The 22,638-nt window shown below is 39.0% G+C and overlaps 2 protein-coding genes across 3 annotated transcripts in view; one reads left to right on the top strand and one right to left on the bottom strand.

The window, feature by feature from the left end:
- Positions 1–2,654: 2,654 nt before the first annotated feature.
- nptx2b (neuronal pentraxin IIb) lies at positions 2,655–7,605 on the bottom strand. The gene is made up of 5 exons (XM_033985162.2): positions 7,010–7,605; positions 6,165–6,384; positions 5,409–5,653; positions 4,785–4,964; positions 2,655–3,592 (listed from the first exon to the last, which is right to left on the bottom strand). The coding sequence occupies exons 1-5, from the start codon at positions 7,445–7,447 to the stop codon at positions 3,362–3,364; spliced, it is 1,314 nt and encodes a 437-aa protein (XP_033841053.2). The 5' UTR covers positions 7,448–7,605; the 3' UTR covers positions 2,655–3,361.
- Positions 7,606–11,954: 4,349 nt separating this feature from the next.
- trrap (transformation/transcription domain-associated protein) overlaps positions 11,955–22,638 on the top strand; it is a 70,476-nt gene continuing 59,792 nt past the window's right edge. Inside the window, exons 1-21 of one of the 2 annotated variants that reach the window (XM_033985377.2) lie at positions 11,955–12,000; positions 12,546–12,725; positions 13,015–13,064; positions 13,145–13,255; positions 13,424–13,528; positions 13,613–13,696; positions 14,430–14,486; positions 14,580–14,705; positions 15,005–15,082; positions 15,331–15,419; positions 15,726–15,822; positions 16,202–16,340; positions 16,647–16,725; positions 17,401–17,635; positions 17,902–18,238; positions 18,320–18,612; positions 18,678–18,869; positions 18,944–19,109; positions 19,673–19,929; positions 20,014–20,214; positions 21,332–21,483. In XM_033985377.2, the coding sequence (XP_033841268.1) occupies positions 12,626–12,725; positions 13,015–13,064; positions 13,145–13,255; positions 13,424–13,528; positions 13,613–13,696; positions 14,430–14,486; positions 14,580–14,705; positions 15,005–15,082; positions 15,331–15,419; positions 15,726–15,822; positions 16,202–16,340; positions 16,647–16,725; positions 17,401–17,635; positions 17,902–18,238; positions 18,320–18,612; positions 18,678–18,869; positions 18,944–19,109; positions 19,673–19,929; positions 20,014–20,214; positions 21,332–21,483 (2,948 nt within the window). In that variant the 5' untranslated portion in view covers positions 11,955–12,000; positions 12,546–12,625. Of the gene's footprint in view, positions 12,005–12,545; positions 12,726–13,014; positions 13,065–13,144; positions 13,256–13,423; positions 13,529–13,612; positions 13,697–14,429; positions 14,487–14,579; positions 14,706–15,004; positions 15,083–15,330; positions 15,420–15,725; positions 15,823–16,201; positions 16,341–16,646; positions 16,726–17,400; positions 17,636–17,901; positions 18,239–18,319; positions 18,613–18,677; positions 18,870–18,943; positions 19,110–19,672; positions 19,930–20,013; positions 20,215–21,331; positions 21,484–22,638 lie in introns of both variants that reach the window. The other variant, XM_033985378.2, reaches the window with a different exon arrangement.

Here is a 22,638-nt window from a genome sequence, read left to right as displayed (position 1 = left end):
AGTAATAATATTGATAAATAAATAAATATACTTGAATACAGCCAACATTATGATACATATTTGTCTCTTTATAACACAAAGTAAAATGTAAACGTTTCAAGTTAGACATCTTTTAATTAATATGTTAAACTTTAAAAAGGCCCTAATGTCTCTGCGCTGTCACCTTGAATTTGTCACCAGTGCGTGTGTGTATACGGCGCGTGTTCAGATCATTAAAGACAGCCTGTGCTCTGTTTGAGATGCCACAGTGTTATTAATATTGGTTTGTCATGAGTTAGTAGATGAATAGCAGCTGTCACATAGGCAGTGGGGAGTGGGCTCTGCTAAAGGAAGAGCAATGACCTTGGACTCCATCTTAAGAATCCTGCACTGAAACTGAAAATAATAACACGTACCTTAGCTTATATAGAGTATGTTGAAATGATGTATGAATTAAATGTTTTTATTTGCTGTATCTTATATAAAAAATAAACAAAAGACACAATTATATCCTCGTTAAATAGCACTTCTCAAATTAGTTTTTTGACATTATACTTAAACTCCTACTTGAGTAATGCATTTTACAGTGTCAGTTTTCTTACTTGAGTAAAGGTTTTGGTTACTATAAGTAAATCTACAAGTGGCAAAAATGTTTACAATGCTAAATGATTTGAACATTTATGTTTCCTTCAGTTTATATTTTTTTGTGGTTTATCATTTGAATATTATTACGTTTATTCATATTTTGTCCTTCAAATTACATTAGCTTTAAATTATAAGTAGTTTCACAAAGTATTTTTTCATTCTTTTTTTTATTTTTTTATTTTTTGGGCCACGACTTATTTTGAAGTAACTTAATTCTTACTTGGCCTTTCCATCTCTGTCTGCACATAATGGGTTTCTTTCATTCATGGCTGTACCTGTAGCTTTTACACATTGCCTATATTACAAAGATGAGAAGATTTCTCATCTTCTGAAAATAAATAGTATAAAAAGCCCAACAGAAATGTGTGCTCAGGAAAGTGATGTGTTATTCCTGACTTGTAAAATGCTATGTATTGGTTCACTCGGGAGAGCAGCAGCCAGCCAAGGTCTTATTTCCACATTGAATTGGTTTCCTGCAGCCAGAAACACTTTATTTCAGTCCCATTTTTATCTGTCAAATATACAATTTGTACTAAAACATGTAGCTGACATTTTTACATTTTAGCGTCACAAAAATGACTGTTTCAGCTTGCAGCTTGGTTAAGATTATTATTGTGATAACAATATACAAATAAAATATTTAAAGGGAGACAAAAGTTGTATGTATATAAGTATATATATATATATATATATATATATATATATATATATATATATATATATATATATATATATATATATATATATATATATATATATATATATATGTGTGTGTGTGTGTGTGTGTGTGTGTGTGTGTGTGGGGGGGTGTGGGGGTGTGTGTGTGTGTGTGTGTGTGTGTGTGTACATATATGTGTGTGTAAGAGATTTTCACTACATATACGTTTTACTGCACTGAAATACATTAGCAATCTAACTGAATATATAGTTGGATGAATCATGTTAGGAGGTGTCAGTCTGAAGGCGTATGTGTGATGTCACGGGCAACCTTTGACCTCTCAGATCTGCTAAGCGTTGCTAATGCTGCCCTGGACACCTGTTGTGTTGCTCTGCACTGTGTCCAGTCTAAACGCTCCTGTCGCTCACCTCAGCGCCCCTACGAGTGCGAGACAGTCCACCATATGCCCACAGCCTGAGCAGCTATGGTAAAACTATCCCATATCTGAAATCCAATCTAAAATGAATACAATATTAAATCAGTACATAGCAGCACATATTGTTTATTGGCGGTACATTTTATTCACATTTCAGGGCACTTAAATGTACTTAAGAAGGCCACAAAAAAGACATTTGCAATAAAAAATAGATCACATTAAGTTAAGACAAGCCTTGTCAAATTCACACAATTTACACCACTATGCTAGGGAATGTACTTTTATCTTAATATATACAAAAATAACATATAGAATTGCAACTGCACATCCAGTATTGCTTTATGCACAGTAGATTATCTGAGTATTCTGTGTTAACTTCTTCATCAATTAGAACGCACTGTGCTTATTGGCCCATGCAGCCATTTCATGTGGACGTCACACTTGGTCCATTATTGCACTTTCTCTTTTCGCCTGCCATGATAGTATAATCAGTTGTATATACTTTCACATTCTGTGGTCATGCCCGTTCTATGTACATTTATATGTCAGTGTTTCCAAATAATATATAAAATGATTTAGTGCTGAGACCATTTGTGAGCCATAGTTTTAAGCAGTATCACCACAATGTTACAGCTGACATTTTTCCACGTGTGTCCATGTCGCAAAGGCAAAGCACAAACACTTACAAAATAAAATAGCCTGTGATAAACGGATGTCTTGCTCCCTCTTAAAAAGGTGCATGGTGTTACTTTTCATTTTCTTCCTCTATCTCCATGGACACAAGCAGATGAATCACAGTTTAGGTCTGTGGAGAGGAGACCCCGCTCACATAAGAAAGCGTGTTCATAAGGTATTGTTGTTGTGTTGCTAGAAGGATGCAATTAATGCCATTCTGTAGAACATCCCTTTTAAAGAAATAACATCTCCATGGAGACAAGCAGGTGATGGTCCGCTCACCATAAACTCACATTGTGCCGCTTTAAAGGGTTATTTGTTAAATCAAGATAGGGCCCCTGATTGTTATTGGCATTAATCCCATTTACCATTAAGATAGATCCATAACATTAGTGCAGACCTATAATCTTTTCCTCCCACACAACACGCAGCAGCGCATCACGTGTCCACTACTGTCTGAGGAGGAGCGTGCAGACAGACAGAGGGCCTCTGAGTGGGTGGGCTCTGGACAAGGTGAGTGCTTTATCCTTGAGGGGCTTAAAGGGTAGTTCTTTTCTCAAATAAAACCTATTATAATTGTCAACCTTCGTCTGGCAGTTTGCACTTGGGTGTCCAGACTCTCCTAAGGCAAATGAGAACTACAGCAAAATGTTTGAACATTGAACTACTGCGCAATCTGCTAATATTAGAACCCATTCATGTGAGCAAAGGTGTTTGAAAAAAAGGTTTTTCTTATTCTTTTAAATTCTGTAATTGAATTAATGGGAAAAAGTTATAACAATACAAAATTTTGACATTGGGACAAAAAAAAAAAAAAAAAAAAAAAAATCAGTTATACAGAAAAAACTATCAAGAATCAGTCAGGAAAATGACCTATCCTTGAGGTTCAGAATGATGAAAAATTAGGACAACAACTGACCATAGATTCAGCGTATAGTACCAATATTAGCGGCACGTATTGGGTCACTTTAAGAATTGGGAAGTCTCTCCTGACACATCTCCAGAGGTCTTTTGAATGCCCCCCTCCCAAACACCTCGACATTACTGGCCAACCACGGGATGATGTTCCCAGGCAGGTAGGTGCTGCAGTTGGCCATACACTGGATCTCGGAGGGCTTAAGAACTCGGTCCCAGATATTGACTTGACTCAGCTCCCCCACAAAGGCCTGTCCAGCATCGAACCGGCCCCCCACCACATCCTACAAGTGGATAATAAAAAGGTGAGTTATGCAATATTAGAAGATAGTACAAAAAAGAATAATTTTTACAAGGTTATGACCAGTTGCGTACTCCTAAGAAATGTTATAATTCATGCAGGGTTATAGTTATCAAAAGTGTTACTGTTACTTTAAAATAATATTTAATAGTGAGGCAAAAAAAAAAAAAAAAAAAAAATTTACTCAAGAAAATGTATAAAGTAGGTCCATGGAATATTATTCAAGAATAAAATAAATATTTGGAGGAGCTATTATTAGGAGATATTATGTACACAGAGTAACCAAATCCTTCACTCAAGTAAGAACAGTGTTACATGGTCAGATATAGGGAGGTGTCTGAAAACAGTGCTGCCACCACTTGTTATAGTACACTTAAGTGCACATTTGACCTGTAATTGCTATTAATTCCTTACAGACATTTAGCTGGAAAGTGGTGTAAACACAATGAACTGTCTAATACTGAGCTTATTTATAGCACCATGTCTCTGTCTCATTGCCTGTTCTGTTCAATATAACATATACTGGAAATATAACATATACGCTCAAATTTCAAATTGAGTAATTCATCTGTATCTTAAGTATGCATCATTATGAGAATATGTTTGCCACACAACCATTTTAATGGAAGCAGTGGCTTAGTTTTTAATAAGGCTCTGCCACCCTCTTATTACTGTTCTAGTTGAATTTCTCATCTGGATATCAAGGTGTTCCATAAATAACACGGCTTATTACAGAAAAGAACTACTTGACATGGCAGTCTGAAGTGTTGGGCTTCAGAGCAAGTCAACAAAATCTGTTCAGAGCAGATTTACATTTCACATTACTGAATATATTACTGAGTTTTAGAATGTAAAAGAACCATTATCACAAAATGTATTACATGTGGTTGAGGTAAATCGCTTGCTTCTATTACTACTACTACTACGTATATATTTCAATTGTGACTACTATAATAACTGCAAGTGTTACTACTACTAAGAAGTATTTGCTGCTATTTGTACCTCTGCAACTGTAATGTCAATCCCTATGTCACAACCAATATTTAAAGTTTCATTTTAGTGCAGCCATTAGCAAATACTACCACTTTTTAACAAAATTACTACTACTTTCTTCTACTATTACTACTACTCTACAACTATATATAAAACCACAGTGTCATATTCGTTTGACAGACCTGCTCTTGCCCAAGGATGATGACTCCTCCAGGTTTGATGGGATGCCAGGCTGCCAGATTGTCTCCTGTCCCAAGCTTCTCTCCATCCTGGTAAGCGTCCCACTGGCCGTCCCGCGTGGTCCAGGAGACACAGATGTGGTGCCACCTTCCATCCCTCACCTCTATGGGCAACTGGGCCACCTGCAGACCAAATAAGGTTACAATATTATTGCAGTGTCTCAAGCAGAGAAAGTATTGTTACTGAAGTGGATGATAATTATAATTCAATTTTTCGCAATCCTCCCTTGTGCGACTGTTGCAAGTGTCGCACTAAATCTACTACAATACTACTACCACTAATGCAAGTGCTGTCTGTTACACAAGGTTGTGATGATTTGAGGTGGTGAAATTTTCTTCTACTGAATACTGAAAATTAGCAAAAAAAACCAATGATTTTTTTCCTCATATTGATCAGTCAGGATTTTCACTACGATTTTCTTTTTTCTTATTAAAAAATAAATGTCTCTCAACTCTAACTTCTTGAAAATTCCTCCAAAGTCAGAATTCCAAATCAAAAGCTTTTACCCCAAGATGGAAACTGATTAAAATGTGATTACACAGCCTAATAAAATAGTGTATACTTGCCTTGTCATTTATCAGCAGCTCTATGGGGTTGTTGCCCCACTCGATAAGCACTATTTCATTGGCCTGCCCGGGCACACCATAGGAGAAGGGCGTGCCAATGCCTGGGCTAGCGCTGGACTTGATCCACATGCACAGAGTGAAGGCATACATCTCTGGAAGGCTTTTGGTAATGCGTCCGTAAAGGTAGTTGGTGCGCTGGGGGAGGGACAACTTAAACTGTTCTGGGGACTTGAAGTCTCCGCCTCCTGGGGGAAAACAATTTCCCCATAGTTATAGTATTGTTCAAATGTTCATGCCTTACAGTAGAACTAACATGAAAAATAAAATTAAACAGATTCCAGCATCCAAACATAATCTTTCATTTACACAAAGCAACAACATCTCCATGGAAAACAAAAGGTTTTGTACCTTCCACCTAAAGACCTATATGGTATCCCTTTAACACATTTTTTTTTTTTACTGAATTAAAAAAAACAAAAAACAAAACAGCATGCATGTTTGTCAGATGTAGACTCTTCTATCCAAGTCATTTAGCTAATTTCTGTGAGTGCTTTTTCTTAGATCCAGTCCATTAAGGAATGGGCCACTTACAGTAGATGCATCTCACACAGTCATCATAAGCCCCTTTTATTTTTTCTGAATGTACTTCTCTCCTGTGACCATCCTTTCATCTTTCCCCACCACTCTAATCATGTCATCCCTGTCAGATGAATACACACTTCATAATTGCACATGTGTTTCAACCACTTCTTGTACCTTTCTCTAGCTCGCTGATCCTCTCCACCAGGGCGTTGAGGGTGCTCTCTGTCTTCTGCCTGTATGCGGCCGTAGCGTTGGATAGCATGCTCTTCTCCTGCTCCAAACTGCTCACTTTTTTCAGCAGCTGTTTCTCCAGCTCTCCCAGTCTTCTCTGCAACAGGTCCCGCAACTCACTGGGGAAAGAGGTTCCGGAAATGTTGGCCCGCTGCTGCTGTTGCTATTTAGAATAGAGACAAGGATGGTGTTAAAAATGTAATAAAATCTTTTGGAATAGAAAACTCAAAAACTCAAAATGGGACATGTATTAATTTAATAGATGCTTTATTGATCAGATTAATTGTACATGAGAAAATACACTCGGTACAAGAATAGACTGCACTTTCTTGTGATAAAAATAAATGATTCAACAGGATATTTCTTTATTTTATGTCATTATGTTTATGTTATCATATAAACAACAACAACCTATGGTCAGATTATTAATAGATTTGGACATGCATTTACAAAAGTATATATAGCCTAATTATTTTGTAAAATGTGTGAATCCTAATTCAATACGTACGAGATTCTGTAAATGTTAAATCAATATTAAAATAGCATTGTGACAAATAGCCATTTGTAGGTCAGTTGCGCGTCCACGTTATGCATAACAGGAATGTTCTAGCTGGACCAAACATTTAATCCCTGTGTAGTACACTAAAACCTGACGTGTAGATCTATTTCACCATTTTCAGAACTGCCTTTGAGTCAGTGATAAGAGCATTTTTTTTTTTTTTTAGAAATCCTCTTAATTTGCAATCAGTTTGACCTTTACGCACAGAGGCACAACTTTACGCACTTACCTCCAGGTTTTCCAGCCTGTCTTTGAGTCCTTGCATAGTTTTCCCCAGACTATCTATGGTGTCATTTGGATCTCTAGGAACATCTCCCATAGTATTTTGCTTTTCTTTGCCCCATCCTCCCCCTTTAGAGTTCTTTCTCTCGTCCGTAGCGGTACCGCAAAGAGACAGCTTGGTATTCAACTCGCTTATCGTGCCGACCTGTTTGGTAATTGTTTCCTTTTGTTGAAGTATAGTCTCTCGTAGTTGCATGACCGTGTTTCTTAGCTCTTCCTCTTGACTTCCCTGGCTTAACTCCGGCAACAGTGTCACCGGACAGGTGCTATCGCCTGTCAGAGGTACGGCTCGGCAAATGTACCGCTTTCCATCATCTGGCTGTCCAATTGTCAAATACCTACTCCAGAAAACGGACAAGCAAAGAATTCTACAAAGTAAAAACATTTCTCCTCACTTCTTACACGTCAATCCAGAAAACAGAATTGTTGCATAAAAGTGTGCCATGCGTTTACAAAAAAGAAGTACATATTTACGCGTAAAAATGAAAAGCGTCAATCACATTCGGTGCTACTCTGCTTAAGCCTGGTTAATGTGACTATTCCTGTCACAGTGGAGGAAAGAAGACCTCACCGGACAGCTCCACTCAGTAAAGAGGATTACCAAAAAAGGTATCTGCACGCCGCCCCTGATTGGCTGTAGTACACCTGCGTCATTGGGCACCTGCACGTTTTCGACGATAACAGCTCTCAAAATCACCAAAACGTTTTTCCCTTTATGTTTTCCAATTATTTGTAATGTTATTACCCCTGCCATGTAGTTGCATTTCAAGTAGCATTCAAAAATAACTCACTTAAGCCTATTTGCTATTAAATGTTAAATGCACTGACTTGGGATAAATTGAAGAAGATGATAAACAATTAGCCTGAGCTACAGCTGTTGAAGCTATAATGAAAGGTCAATAAAGCCTGGTGTGACTTACCACTGCGCTTTGAACAGGGCATCCTGCAGGCAGTCACGATCAGGCTGGTAAAATGTACATACACAGACCTCTGTTTTCCATTGACGGCCTTAAATGTGGAAATAAAGTGCATGGATGAGCCTTTCATTTTGCACGAAACTGTAAATTAAGTTTTGTATTATGACATGAAGCATGATATTGTTATCCCAAATGGTCAAATTAGAGAACTTCTCTGATTTTAATTATGATTAAAGCATCTTGTGCACACAGTTACTGATTTTGTGGCAGCTTTTAAGAAGTACTCCAACTAAGCAATGGGAGCAAAACAATCTAATGTGTTTTTAATGGGATTTCAGTTATATTTTTATTGTATGATTGTAAATTGTTGATAGGAGTGCAATTAAAGGGGATATCAACAAAGTAAGGCAAGGTAATACCAAAGTTAAGCTTTTTAATGAGATTTTTGTTATTAACATTTATTATTCATAATTCATTGTGAATGAGTTATTACTTTACTATTTTTATCTGCATGTTGTGGCAAGAAAGTAAACACCTGAAGACAATAAAAAGGTGAATCTTGTAAAAGGTGTTTCTGGCATAAAATCACAAACACTCCAGTTTCATCCCTGGTGGCAGTTTTCCCGGAACTCTCCCTGAAAATAGGTGCGATGTTAGGAGAGATTTTCCTAAGAAAGCTATCTGCCTGACAGATCTTAAAACATTGTGAAATCATTGAGGAATAAAACTATCAGAAAGTGTGGACAGGAACCAATTTAGTATACTAAATATATCTGTATCTTCTGTGTATGTTTGTTAAAATTGTAGTGTAATGAGCTGTAAAGGTGATTGTAGTAGTTGATTAGTATCAGTACAAGACAAAGTGGGAGACATTTTGTCAAAGGTTGCCCAGTGTTTACCACCTCACTCACTTTAACCCCTTGCTCACATTTTACATAAGCTCAAAATGGTAGATGTTTTAATCCATTGCATGAATAGATTTTTCAGGGCATTATGGTGATTCAGAATCTCAAGGAAAGTGCACTCCTCTTTTTTTTCCTCTCTCTCCCATATGAGAAATATAATGCAGGGTTCTCATCGTGAGGCCAGCCAGCACTGAAAAAGACAAATCTAATGGACACATGAGTGGTTGTGTGAAGCAGCACCAGTGTGTGTCATATGGGGGTAAAAAAATAAATAAAACCTGGTCAGAAAAGAGAAGCACTAATGAAACGGACAGGGCAATAAGCATGAGACAAATATCTTTTAGCGGATCATTATTACTGTGGTAACAAAACGCTCTAAGGAGAATGAATATGTCATTTTGAGCATCGAATTATGTATTAAGTTCAATGTGACACCAAGTGAAAAGAAAGATCTCATTTGAACCAGTGAATTTACATTCTGTGAAGCCTGTAAAAAGACAAAGACGATTATGAATTAGAGGCTATTAGGGAAACATGTGGGTAGCGGGCAGGCTTATAAATTTAGGCAGATAAATTAGGACTTTCAACATAATTACCGTAAATTTCGGACTACAGAGCGCACCTTGATATAAGCCGCACCAGCTAAATTTGAAGAGAAAATCAATTTTGTACATATATAAGCCGCACCTGAATAAAAGCCGCAGGTTTTCATATTGTAACATGAGATATTTACACAGAAAGACGGTGCACCGACACGCTTTTTTTAAACTGTGCCTGAAAATTGGCACCAACACGACATCAACACGGGATGAACACATCTGCAGGTTTAGAAAATAAAGCTGCACCAACACGGAAAATCTGCTTTTATTTCCTCTGAAAACTTTTGTCGTCTTTTTACATTGACCAAGTTGGATTCATTGATGTCGAGCTTACGTGCAGTGGCTCTATTTCAGGGGTCGGCAACTCGCGGCTCCGGAGCCGTATGCGCCTCTTTCCGCCTCATACTGCGGCTCTGCGTGGCTTGGGAACTGACAGACACAGCTCACAGTCCTGCGTAAAGAGCCCTGATTTTCAGACGCTGTGCGCACAGGGGTCAGGAGCAACTTTGGCCCGTCCCTAATGACACACTAATAAGCTCGTCCGTAGATGTATCATGAAAATCCTGCTGGAAATCGCCACAGAAATCTATTTGATGTAGTAGCAAAAGTACATTATCTGCTCTTGTCTCCGCGGTGACGTATCACGTATAACACATCAGACATGTCGCCCAAAAGTAGAGCCACAAGCGAGTGAAAATGAGCCAAAACAAAAGTCTTTGGAGATCTTTTTAACAAAGGGGAAAAGGACAACTGAGGAGCCAGAAGAGGAGACTACGACCTCCAAGAAAAAGAAAGATAAATTTAACAGACAATGCCTACTTAAAACCTGGGTTTGTAGCTGCAGGTGACTCTCACGCACAGTCCGCTCTGCGTAACATACGGGAAAAGCAAATAAGGCAATGAAACCTTCAAAACTGCTTTGGCACATGGAGAATAAGCACCTGGGATTAAACGATACGCTACGAGTTTTTTTGTTGTTGTTTTTTTAAAGAAACTGCGGAGTAGAGTAGACATAATCACATAATCAGCGCGATGCATGATGCAGCGGTTTGGTGAGTTGTATTTTTTTTATGCACTTAAGTTGTTTTTGCCATATTTATCTGCCACGTGTAGAAGGCTTGTCCGTGAAAGTAAAACCTACATTATTCCGTTACATTATTGTTGTTATTATACAGTGTTATCTTCATTTTAGATGTCAAAAAGTATTTGCGGCTCCCAGTGTTTTATTTTATGTGGAAAGTGGGTCCAAATGGCTCTTTGCGTGTTAAAGGCCGACCCCTGCTCTGTTTCCTTTCTGTTTCTTTATCTTAAAAACTGCATCATATCCATTTCATGATGCGCAAAATGATCGTTCAAAATCAAAACTAGTGAATTCTTCAGAGCAGAATCTTTCCCCACGTCTGTCTCACTTTTACGTTTACAGCTAGAGAGCGCCCCCCAGGGGCCGTTATCCAGTAAAATTCCATATATAAGCCGCACTGCTGTAAAAGCCGCAGGGTTCAAAGCGTGGAAAAAAAGTAGCGGCTTATAATCCGAAATTTACGGTATATTAGTTTTATAGCTATTTAAATACACATTATGAACCTATAACATTTGGAACATATGCCAGACATACATCTTTACAGTGGAGCCATTCAAGCACATGAAGTCAATGCAGTCAGACCATCAGTTGCAGGCCTATTTAATGCAAACATGTCAAACAGAGCAGCTTATATCCAGCATAAGTTTACAGAAAATAGGATGTGTTACTTTGTCAGTTTCAATACATTTCCATATAGCCTAATGATGAACTTAGGAAAGTGGTGGACAAAAGACTAGACTAGGCATTTTCAAACTTTTTGAAGCTAGGGTCCCCTTATCGGTCTGAAAATATCTGAAGTAATATCATATCATTTTTGGGGTACCCCCAGCAAATGTCCTCTGACCCCACTTTGAGACCCACTGGTGTAGACTATATGACTACTGAAGAATATGCTGAGGCAAAACAGAAGATGACAACAGCTCAGTTGATACTGAACATGGAAAATATCCAATTTGAACATGTGTATTTAATATTAGGACACATTTTAACTACTACTACATTAAAATACAAAAAAAATAAATAAAAAATAAATAAATAAATAAATAAATTAGGTTACATTCACTTAATTAGACTGTTTAGTTGGACCATTCACATTTGTATAAACTGAAGCAGAGTTTTCGGGCGGGCGGTGTTACACAGACCGGGCCAGAGCAGCAAGACCATCGAAATGGATGGTCTTAGAGCTCACTACGTCTTTTCAGTATTCATCCGCGGTAACTAGAATGCATTCTTTGCATCAAAAATACACAGGAATAATTTTCAGACCCAGATGTGTGTTTATGTTTACACTAATTATATATTTTATAAGTTGATAAACAATCATATTGTTTAATATTGAATATTTTAAACCCAGTACGCGGATGAATATTACACCGCCTGCGTCCTGTGTCAGAGAGCAGCGCGGCGGATACAGAGCGGCAGTTTCCTGTCTGGCGGTAGGTAAGCATACTTTACCTTTAATAATATTTTCTATGTTTAATGCACTTTTTCATGGGCAGTTGTCGGAAGGAATTTTATTATAAGCAAACAAAAGTATTAATCAATTAGTAAACTGACAGCGATGTGTTGTATATAACGGGTGAAGTTTACTGATGGGGATGCTCATTCTTTCTTTGAGAGAGCTAGCGTGGTTAGCTCATCCGGAGCTAAAGTGATGATTGAAATGGCTTTATACGAACTTAAGGCTTCAATGTATGTGCGTATTGATGCAAATAGTGCGAATAAAATCCGTGCAGAGGCATAGGGGTGTTGTTTTACAGTCATTTGTGTTTTCAGTTTAGTTTTTTGATGCTGAACTTAACTGATACCGAAAAGTGACGTCGTATTTGTGCGCCCACATGGTTTGTTTTTGCATATTTAGCGATATTTTAGTGTTAAAAACGAGTCTTGGTCATTACATGTAAACTAGAGCATTTGTTGATGTATTATTACAACACCAGGGATTCCACCATCATTTATATGCATGTTTTCTTTTTTGCAGTGTGTGTGAAATCACACTAGGAGCTGGGCAGACCTCTGTCTGCGCTCTTTCTTTCTAAGTGGCCGATCCCAGCCACAATCATGGCTTTCGTACCTGCCCCTAGCCCCACAGTAGTGGACCAGACCACCCTGATGAAAAAATACCTGCAGTTTGTTGCAGCTCTTACAGACACCAACACCCGTAGGTTTTTTTTTAAAAATCATTTGTTTCCTAACTGTTTTAATGTTGTGTTTTGGCCTGAGCGATGTGATGAGAGCGATCTGCTTTAGTCCAGTCAAAGGTACTTGTATGTGTGCTTGTGTGTGTGAGAGAGTGTTTGTGTGAATATGTTTTCTGAGTACCTATTGAACACACTGGATGCTGAAAGTAAAACTGATAAGATCTGAGAATCTCTGCTGAGCACAACTGATGTGAGCAAAGAATATATGGAAGCATCTATTTTCTTTTGCAATAATCTTTGATCTTTTAGCGGATGAAACCAAACTGAAGATGATGCAGGAGGTCAGCGAGAACTTTGAGGTATATTTGCATTTGTATAAGTTCAAAGTATTGGTATCATGGTATGTCTATTTTGTAACTACAGTTTTTTTCTGTTTCAGAATGTGACATCGTCACCTCAGTATTCTACTTTCTTGGAGCACATCATCCCCCGCTTCCTCACATTTCTTCAGGATGGAGAAGTGCAATTCCTTCAAGAAAAACCTACTCAGGTACAGTAAGAAAGTCCTGTACCATGTTTTTGATGTCTAGGCAATTAATTTACAAAATGGAGAAAAACATGTTGAGAGCACCATAAACATGTAATATACTTGCCAGCACAATATTAGATGACATTCAGTCTTGCATTAATTACCACTTTGCTTCTCTTTTCTCTTTAGCAATTAAGAAAATTGGTGTTAGAAATAATTCACCGCATTCCAACAAATGAACATCTTCGTCCACACATCAAGAACATTCTGTCAGTGATGTTCCGGTTTTTAGAGGTTTGAGTCTTTACAAATCATAATTCTGGAGTATGTTTTTAATGTCACATGGTTTCCTTTCACAACAAATTTGTTTCTTTGCAGATTGAAAGTGAGGAGAATGTGTTAATCTGTCTACGTATTATAATTGAGCTGCATAAACAGTTTCGTCCTCCAATCTCTCAAGAGGTGAGTATTCTTCTCATTACATTATTATTATTTGCAAGCATGTAAATGAAATGTGCACATTGTCCTTCATTTACTAACATTGCAGTGAAAACTGTGTATATTTGTGCATATGCCAGGGTCGCATGGTATTTATGAACCTGTGCACTGAGCTTCGATCCTGCCGTACGCACGAGTTGTTGGCAGTTGGTGATAAATGTGACGGATGAAACCAGCGTCATTTAAATTAAATGCCCCAAAATATTCATTTTTCAAATGACCTCACCCACGGGGTTTGTGGTATGAAGTTGTGGAATATAGTAATTGCTGAGTTTATCTGAAGAGGAAATTGTAAAGAATTACATAAAAAAGAAGAAATATGATGCATTGGCTCATAGTAAAATGCCAGTTACGTTGCAGTTAAGTTTGAAAAGAGTAGCCTCAACAATAGTAATCAAGAAAACACACTCAACTGATTCTAAAATCATGTTGAGGGACAATATGTTACATGCAGTTAAAAGTTTTCCTGTGTAGTTTGTCGTATGTTTGAAATTGGTGTATATGGTGTGCCACCTCCAGACCTGCCGTACAATTTGTGAGCACCGTGCACTTACGTCAATTTTGGTAAATCCCAGAGAGCACCTCATTTTGGTCATTCACCAAATATATGCACCGATTTCACAGGGCAGAAGTTTCAAAAACGAGGGCTAAATATATGAATGAACATTGATTAATTATAATTTTTTTCTTTTCCAAGATTCATCACTTTTTGGACTTTGTAAAGCAAATTTATAAAGACCTTTCAAAAGTAGTGGTATGTACATTCACCTTAACACACATGTTCAAATCTACTACATGCTCACTTAAAAGAGAAAAAATAAAGAAAACTCTTTTCTGCATCCCCAAGGCTCGCTACTTTGAGAATCCTCAAGTGATAGCGGAAAACACAGTTCCTTCTCCAGAAATGGTGGGAATGATCACATCTGTGTTGGTTAAAACAGCTCCAGACAGAGAGGACAGTGAAACAAGAACAGTAAGTCAACCACACAGGTCTAATACAGCTTACCTATACTGTTCATATGTTGGATTGGATATCTTGCTGAACTCATTTTAACCACTTGATGGCAGTAGTGCACTCTTGCTAGCGATATACACCAAGCATCCTTTTTCAAGCATCCTTTTTTAGGTCTGTTTCCCATTGGGATTATCTACTTTTTATTTTCCTGTAAAAACTAATTTTTTCAATATTTATAGAACAATTACACGTTCTAATGTACTAATATTCTAAAGTATTTTTTGAATAAAACCACGCTCTGCTACTTTTGTCCTTAGCACACCATCATCCCCCGGGGCTCACTGTCTCTGAAGGTGTTGGCAGAGCTGCCCATTATAGTGGTGCTTATGTATCAGGTGAGTGAACAACTCATTTCACAACTTTGACGTGAAATAAATGCAATCTTTTGCTCATGTTGGCCTTTTTGAAGAAAATAGTGTACATGTGTTATTTGTGTTGGAAATTATTCTATTATATTATGGACTAGAATTATATTATGATAGGCTCATCACCTTGCAGTTTCAATAATTTTAATTCTTTGCACATATGTTACATACCAGAGTGCATCAGAATTTCCATAAAACATTTTCTTCTGTCCTTATAGTTGTACAAGCTCAACATTCACAACGTGGTGTCAGAGTTTGTGCCTCTCATCATGAATACCATCATGCTGCAGGTGTCTCCACAAGCCAGGTAAACAGTTTAATTGAGGGATTATGCTACTATGTTTTTGTTTTAATAAAGTATTGAGAGTAGCCAGCCCATTTAATCCAGTGATAATATGTCAGTTTTCTCCGGCACTGTAACTCTGATCCCCCTAATGTGCAGTAACATCTGTGTCTCAAACAAATAAGTCACCCATGTAGAACTCTCTCCCATATGTAGACCCACAATCTTTGCCTCTAATTACCACACTCTGCAGGTATACAACATCATTAATGTCACTGATGACACCCACTTAATGTCTTTTGTATGTTAATTGTGCTATTTCTATTCCAGGCAACACAAACTCTTTAACAAGGAGCTGTATGCAGACTTCATTGCAGCACAGATCAAGACTCTGTCATTTCTTGCCTACATCATCCGCATATACCAGGTACACTCCATCTGTTTAATGGCTCAACCTGACACCAGGGCGCACTGCACTTTAATAGCTGTCCATCAGTATCTAATTTAAATCTTTACAAGTCTGTTAATTACTAAAACTGAACTGATATTTGTTACCTCTAAGAGTAATATTTCTTTATTGTTCAAGTGTTTTGCTAAGGGTGTTTTGGAATTAGGAAGATATACTAATGACTAAAGGCTACACGACACAATCGGTTAGAGCTGGTTCACTTTGTAAAATGAATTGTTTGTTGTAAATAAGACCATATTCTGTTGATATGATTAAAATTATGATAGGTGATGCTATATATATCTGTGCGTAAAAAAAAATACATTTCCTAAATTTATCCCTGATTTTCCAATTTTAGGACCTTGTGGGGAAATACTCTCAGCAGATGGTAAAGGGTATGCTGCAGCTGTTGTCGAACTGCCCCTCCGAGACAGCACACCTCCGCAAAGAGCTCCTTATAGCAGCCAAGCACATCCTCACCACCGACCTACGGAGCCGTACGTACCATATACTGTTAATTTACTCTGATTATTTTAAATCCAAGAGGCTTTAGATGTTGCCGTTGGATAGTGTTTGTGTAAATCAAATTTAATCACAAGAATGTCCAGACTTCTATCAATAAAGGCTTGTGACAGCAAAGCACATTTTGCATGATTTTCCACATTATCCCATGTTACTTCTGCTTAAATAGCTCAAACCATTTGCAGTTAATGTTCTGAAAGAAATCATACATTTTGTAAAGAAAATTTTGCATATTGTATAAACTGACTACATCTTTTAAACTCTATTTTCTTGTATTTCAGAGTTCATTCCCTGTATGGACAAACTTTTTGACGAGTCCATCCTGATTGGCTCTGGCTACACTGCCCGTGAGACTCTGAGGTGAGTGTGTACAGTGATTTGATCCTTCATTGTCAGCACCCTTTCTGCTGTGGTACTCTGCTCGTCCAGGTGCATGCAGGATGTCTAAGCATATTAATCAGGCTGGTCTCAAAGGCTGCAGAGATTCTCGGGTTAACAGCCTGCAACACTGCGCTGTCAGATTGTCATGTACACCTGCATCTCCGGAGGGCATGCTGCCTACAATCCATCCCCTAGGTCCATTTCAATACCTCTTTGACCCTCTGAGTTGCCAAGGCGGCTCACCTCATCAACAAAATGGCTGTCGGTTCACATTAGAAGTGTGCAGGAAGTGCAAGGCTGGATAAGAACTGGCAGGGCTATCAGTGTCACTCATTAGCTCCTCTGTCTTCCTCCTCTCGCATATGCCAAGCTCTGGTGCATCATCACCTATTCTGAATTCTACCGAGGACAGTAATTAGATCCTGTTCAAGAGTCTTTTAGCTTTTGTTTCTACTCTTCACCCTGTTCAATTTACCCCGCCTACAAGAGGAACGTCGTTTATTCAGTTTCAGCTTCTTGGTCCTCACTGATTATCACTTTTTTACATTTGCACAAAATGCCAGGTAGTTGAGTGTAGCCTTTTAGCATTCACTACAAATCAGCCCTGAAATTCTTCTCCAAATGTCACAGTTACTCTGCCTTTTTACTTCTCAGACCCCTGGCTTACAGCACACTGGCAGACCTGGTGCACCACGTTCGGCAGAATCTACCCCTGACAGATTTGTCCCTGGCTGTCCAACTGTTCGCTAAGAACATCGATGACGAGTCGCTCCCCAGTAACATACAGACCATGTCCTGTAAGCTGCTCCTGAACCTGGTCGACTGCATCCGCTCAAAGTCTGAGCAGGAGAACGGCAATGGAAGAGACATTCTCATGAGGATGTTGGAGGTTAGCAATCCTTAAAAGATATGATTGTATAAAAAGTGGTAACTGGTGGTTCATAACTAGTTATGGGGATATATGTGGCGAGGAATATAAAAATGGGTTTGCATGACTGTCAGTTTAGGTGGGTCGGTTTTTTTCTATGTTTTTATGTTAAGTTGTTGCCCTGCTGCTAGTTAAATAAGTCTTTATAACAGCATGGTGTTTTACTTAAACACAGAAGTTTAAGGAAAAGTTGTTTAATATAATTTACGTTTCTCCTCCTAAATCAGGTATTTGTGCTGAAGTTCCACACCATTGCACGGTACCAGCTTGTGTCGATATTCAAGAAGTGCAAGCCTCAGTCCGAGATGGGAGTGGTCGATCCTGGCGCCTTACCCGGAGTACCAGCCACCCCTACCCCATCCACTACGCCTGCCCTCCCCCCACCGGCTCCCCCCACGCCAGTCGCTGCCCCTCCCCAGCCTCCCGTCACCCCCTTCGACCGGGCCGGGGATAAGGAAGACAAGCAGACCTTTCAGGTGTCTGACTGTCGCAGTTTGGTCAAGACTCTGGTGTGTGGAGTCAAGACGATTACATGGGGAATCACCTCTTGTAAAGCCCCAGGAGGTGAGAGAAGAAGTATATTCTAAAAAATTAGAATAGATGGTGACGCAGAACAGCCATACAAACTATTTATTTTGTTCACAGAGGCGCAGTTTATTCCTAACAAGCAACTTCAACCAAAAGAGACGCAAATCTACATCAAGCTGGTGAAATATGCCATGCAAGCCTTGGATATCTACCAGGTGCAAGTAGCCAATAATCAGCAGACATACATCAGAGTGGCCAATTGCCAAACTGTTCGAATGAAGGAGGAGAAGGAGGTGCTGGAGCACTTTGCTGGAGTCTTCACTATGATGAATCCACTCACATTTAAAGAAATCTTCCAGACTACTGTGCCCTACATGGTGGAGAGGATATCAAAGAACTATGCACTTCAGGTAAGGGCCTTAAAGTGACTTGCAAATAACTTTGAAAAATAATTGTTCTACTGTATTTTTTTCAGATTGTAGCGAACTCATTCCTCGCCAACCTGTCCACGTCGGCCCTGTTTGCCACCATCTTAGTGGAGTATCTTTTGGAGAGACTTCCAGAAATGGGATCCAATGTTGAGCTCTCAAATCTCTACCTTAAACTCTTTAAACTTGTGTTTGGATCAGTGTCACTCTTTGCTGCTGAGAATGAGCAGATGCTTAAAGTAAGTGGACAGAATAGTGTATGGAGTACAATTTATATATATATATTTGATTGCTGGATGCTTGTTTTTATCAGCCTCACCTCCACAAAATAGTGAACAGTTCTATGGAGCTGGCCCAGTCGGCAAAAGAACCTTACAACTACTTTCTACTTCTCCGTGCCCTCTTTCGTTCCATTGGTGGAGGCAGCCACGACCTGCTCTATCAGGAATTTCTACCTTTGTTACCAAATCTTCTGCAAGGTAAAGCCATATGAAGCATTGACATGGTTAGAATAATATGCTAGTAAAGTAGGCACTAAATCAAGACGAAACAATAATTTGAGAACTGAACCATTTTACATCAAAAGTCTCTAATCCATAAACACTAAACTAGTCTATTCAGAATAACATTTAGGACTATTACTTAAATAAGATGTATAATGGATTTTGGTATTTAGTATTGCTTAACCCTACATGTGATTATTCAAAAAGTTCAGACTCATTACACACAGACTTCATTCATACATACAAGCCAGTACAGGAAAAGTAGGCAAAGATGGGGGGCGGTGGAAATGGGAATTTTCTGAGCACTCAAGCCACAGATATAAGATAATACAAGATCACTCAAACAAGCATGAAGTACAACTTTGACTAAGCTCATGCTGAGGAAACGTCATAACATGGCTAAAAGCTTATAAAAGTCAATTTTTACATAAGATGTCCCCTTTAGCCAGGTCTGAACCAGGACAAAACCAGATTTCCCAGTCCACTGTTCAAACTGCTGTACCACATCATACATTGAGCTGTTAATTACTCGTCTGTAGGTCTAAACATGCTGCAGAGTGGTCTTCACAAGCAGCACATGAAGGACCTGTTTGTGGAGCTGTGTTTGACCGTCCCGGTGCGTCTGAGCTCGCTCCTACCCTACCTGCCCATGCTCATGGATCCACTAGTGTCTGCCCTCAATGGCTCCCAGACTCTGGTCAGTCAAGGCCTCCGTACTCTGGAGTTATGTGTGGACAACCTGCAGCCTGACTTTCTCTATGACCACATTCAACCTGTGAGAGCAGAGCTAATGCAGGTAAAACAATAGCTGCATGTGCCTTTTGATATACGCTTTCCATTTGTTTTAAATCTAGTTATATTATGTTTTATAATCTTTTAGGCGTTGTGGCGTACTCTTCGCAACCCAGCTGAAAGTATATCACACGTGGCTTACCGGGTTCTAGGCAAGTTTGGAGGCAGCAACAGGAAGATGCTGAAAGAATCGCAAAGACTACTGTACATTGTCACTGAAGTTCAAGGTCCAAGTATTAAGGCAGAGTTTACTGACTGCAAAGCATCTATACAGCTGCCTATGGAAAAGGTAAGGCCACTGCCAAGTGAAATTCCAACAAAACAGTGAATGGCTAAGTCCATTGTCTTTTTAAGTTCTGGCAGAAAAGATGAAACTTAAAAGAGACCTTTGTAATCCTCATTATTACTCTGCACAGTGGGCAATATGTCCTTGTCAGAGGTGTGTGTGTGTGTGTGAGTGTGTGAGTGATAAGATGTATGTGTCCTCCAGGTAATTAAATTCATCTCCTTTTCCTCCTCCTCATCCTCAGTCAGTAATCATCCATCTAGCGCGGGCCACCATGACGGCATTATTTACTCTCTCTAATGGCCACTGCTTCTCTCTAAGCTGTTCACTGCATTCACAAAATAATGCAGAATGGTCTGGGTAGTGGTTTAAAACAGGACTGCTTAATGTTATGTGTTAGGTTAACATGTCATTATTAAATGTATAACCAATGACACTGATATATGTATTACATATGGATCAATTTTATCTATATCTGTATGTTTCTGATTACACTACTAGAATCTTAATTGAACCATTTTCAATTGCTACTACCATTATTGTATTTTTAAAGTTTTATTTATTTTTTTAAGTAATTATACTCTTAGTCACTGACAAACCAAATATTTTATTGTTCTCAAAATCATTCATCAGCTGTGAATGTCCCTCCATCTTGAACAAAAATCCTGATGTGATTTCTCAAAATATTTACTTTTAAATGTACTACTCTCATTGTTTTTTTATTTGGAATGGCACTGCTTTTCAGTTTTGACAGGAATAGGCTAATATCCCATTATTCTGACAGGTCTACGATTCAATTAAGCAGCACCCTCTTCTCCTTTTCAACCTCTATTTTTTTCCATAGTCATCACTTCCTGGTTTTGTGTTCTGAGTGGCATTAATTACTTTAATTTTCTCCCTCTTTCAATCCCTGGCCGCGGTGGCATGTCTGCTCATAATGTAGAAAATTGCATTGACCTTTGCAATGGCCAGATGGCTCTCCGTGTTTCTTTGTAAATTAAACTCATAAAGCCACATATTGGTGTTTTTATATCAAAGCAATACATTTGTAACTGAAAATCTAATACATGTAGTCTTGGGGGATGTTAAATGTCATGTTTTGTTTTTGCTCCTTTCTTAGGCAATTGAAACTGCTCTGGACTGCCTCAAGAGCGCCAACACAGAACCGTACTATCGTCGACAAGCATGGGAGGTCATCAAGTGCTTCCTGGTGGCCATGACCAGCCTGGATGACAATAAGCTTACTCTCTACCAGCTGCTGTCTCATCCCAAGTAGGTTTTGTCTATATACTTACCCTTTGTTGATGTTTTTTATTAGAGAACTCTAGCTCACATAAAATTGTTTACTTTGCACAATATCTTTCATTTGGTCATTTTAACCTTCACCAGTTTTGACCTGTACCCCAGCCATCGCATTAACCCTGTCTGCGTTATCTCCAGCACCTCTGCCGCGAGCCCCTATACCCCGTTATCCCTGTCCCAACACATAGGGCCTGATAAACTCTGACACCAGAGTAGCATTTGCTAATTACAGTGGCCTTTCCTCTTACCCTGGTGGGCTCCGTTCCCAAGTGGAGACGTTTACATGAACAGACAAACAGGAAGGGAGCAACTTGTTGGAAGGCTAGTCACATTACCATCATTGATCCCCAGGCATGAGTTAATTGACTTTCCACTGTCTGTTTATGCAGCAGTATGTCCCAGACACTTAGCTGTCATCTTGCACTAATGCAAACACACATGTGCATAGTCTGATGGTGTTACTGACTTCACTGTGGCAGGCAGGATATCAGGCTGCACCTGCTGTTTGCTCAAGTTTAATATTTTCAATATCTATTAGCTAATGCACATTTAAATTGCCTTTGTTTTAATCTGTTATCTAAGCCCCTTATTTTTCCTTCCCTTTGGTCACTGTAAATATAGCCTCTCAGGGAAAAGGAAAAGACACCTAAAGCGATTCTGAAAATGCCAAGTGAGGAGAATGGTGCAGCCCTGGAGTGACAGGCCCCTGAATCAGTAAAGGGCAATTAATCTGACATTCTGTCAACTGTCAGCCCTGCCCACCTTCCCCGCTAGATCCCTGCTTGCCTCTTCCCTCACTAGCATTCCCTCCCCCACTCCCCCCTCCTCCTTGTTCAAAGAGCAGTCTTTTAAATGGCAATAATGAAATGAAGCGATCCATCAGGTCTGCCCCTGGCGTGTGGCATTATAAAACACAAGCTCAAGCATGGAGAAAACAGCTGCTCGATCACTGTGTGGCCCAGTTGCCTTGAGCTGCAGTAAATAACAAAAATACCAACAGGGCACGACGAGGGAGGCACTGCAGTTTTAGTCTGAAGAAAATATTAAGCCTGAATAGAAAAAAGAGATAGACAGAGGGGCTGGCTACATTTTAATGCCAGGGTTGTGGAATATTAATGTCACCAA

Source organism: Periophthalmus magnuspinnatus, chromosome 19, assembly GCF_009829125.3.
Source record: "Periophthalmus magnuspinnatus isolate fPerMag1 chromosome 19, fPerMag1.2.pri, whole genome shotgun sequence".
Lineage (NCBI taxonomy): Eukaryota > Metazoa > Chordata > Actinopteri > Gobiiformes > Gobiidae > Periophthalmus > Periophthalmus magnuspinnatus.
Note: the sequence above shows the minus strand (reverse complement) of the source record. Positions and strands in the feature narration are given on the sequence as shown.

What these genes read in the sequence shown, in the direction of transcription:
- nptx2b (XM_033985162.2), bottom strand. Translation starts at nt 7,447, where the DNA reads ATGTTTTTACTTTGTAGAATTCTTTGCTTGTCCGTTTTCTGGAGTAGG. An exon ending in GATCAGCGAGCTAGAGAAAG is followed by an intron (nt 5,654 to 6,164) that starts GTACAAGAAGTG and finishes GTTTTCCCCCAG; the next exon opens with GAGGCGGAGACTTCAAGTCC. An exon ending in TCATCCTTGGGCAAGAGCAG is followed by an intron (nt 3,593 to 4,784) that starts GTCTGTCAAACG and finishes ATCCACTTGTAG; the next exon opens with GATGTGGTGGGGGGCCGGTT.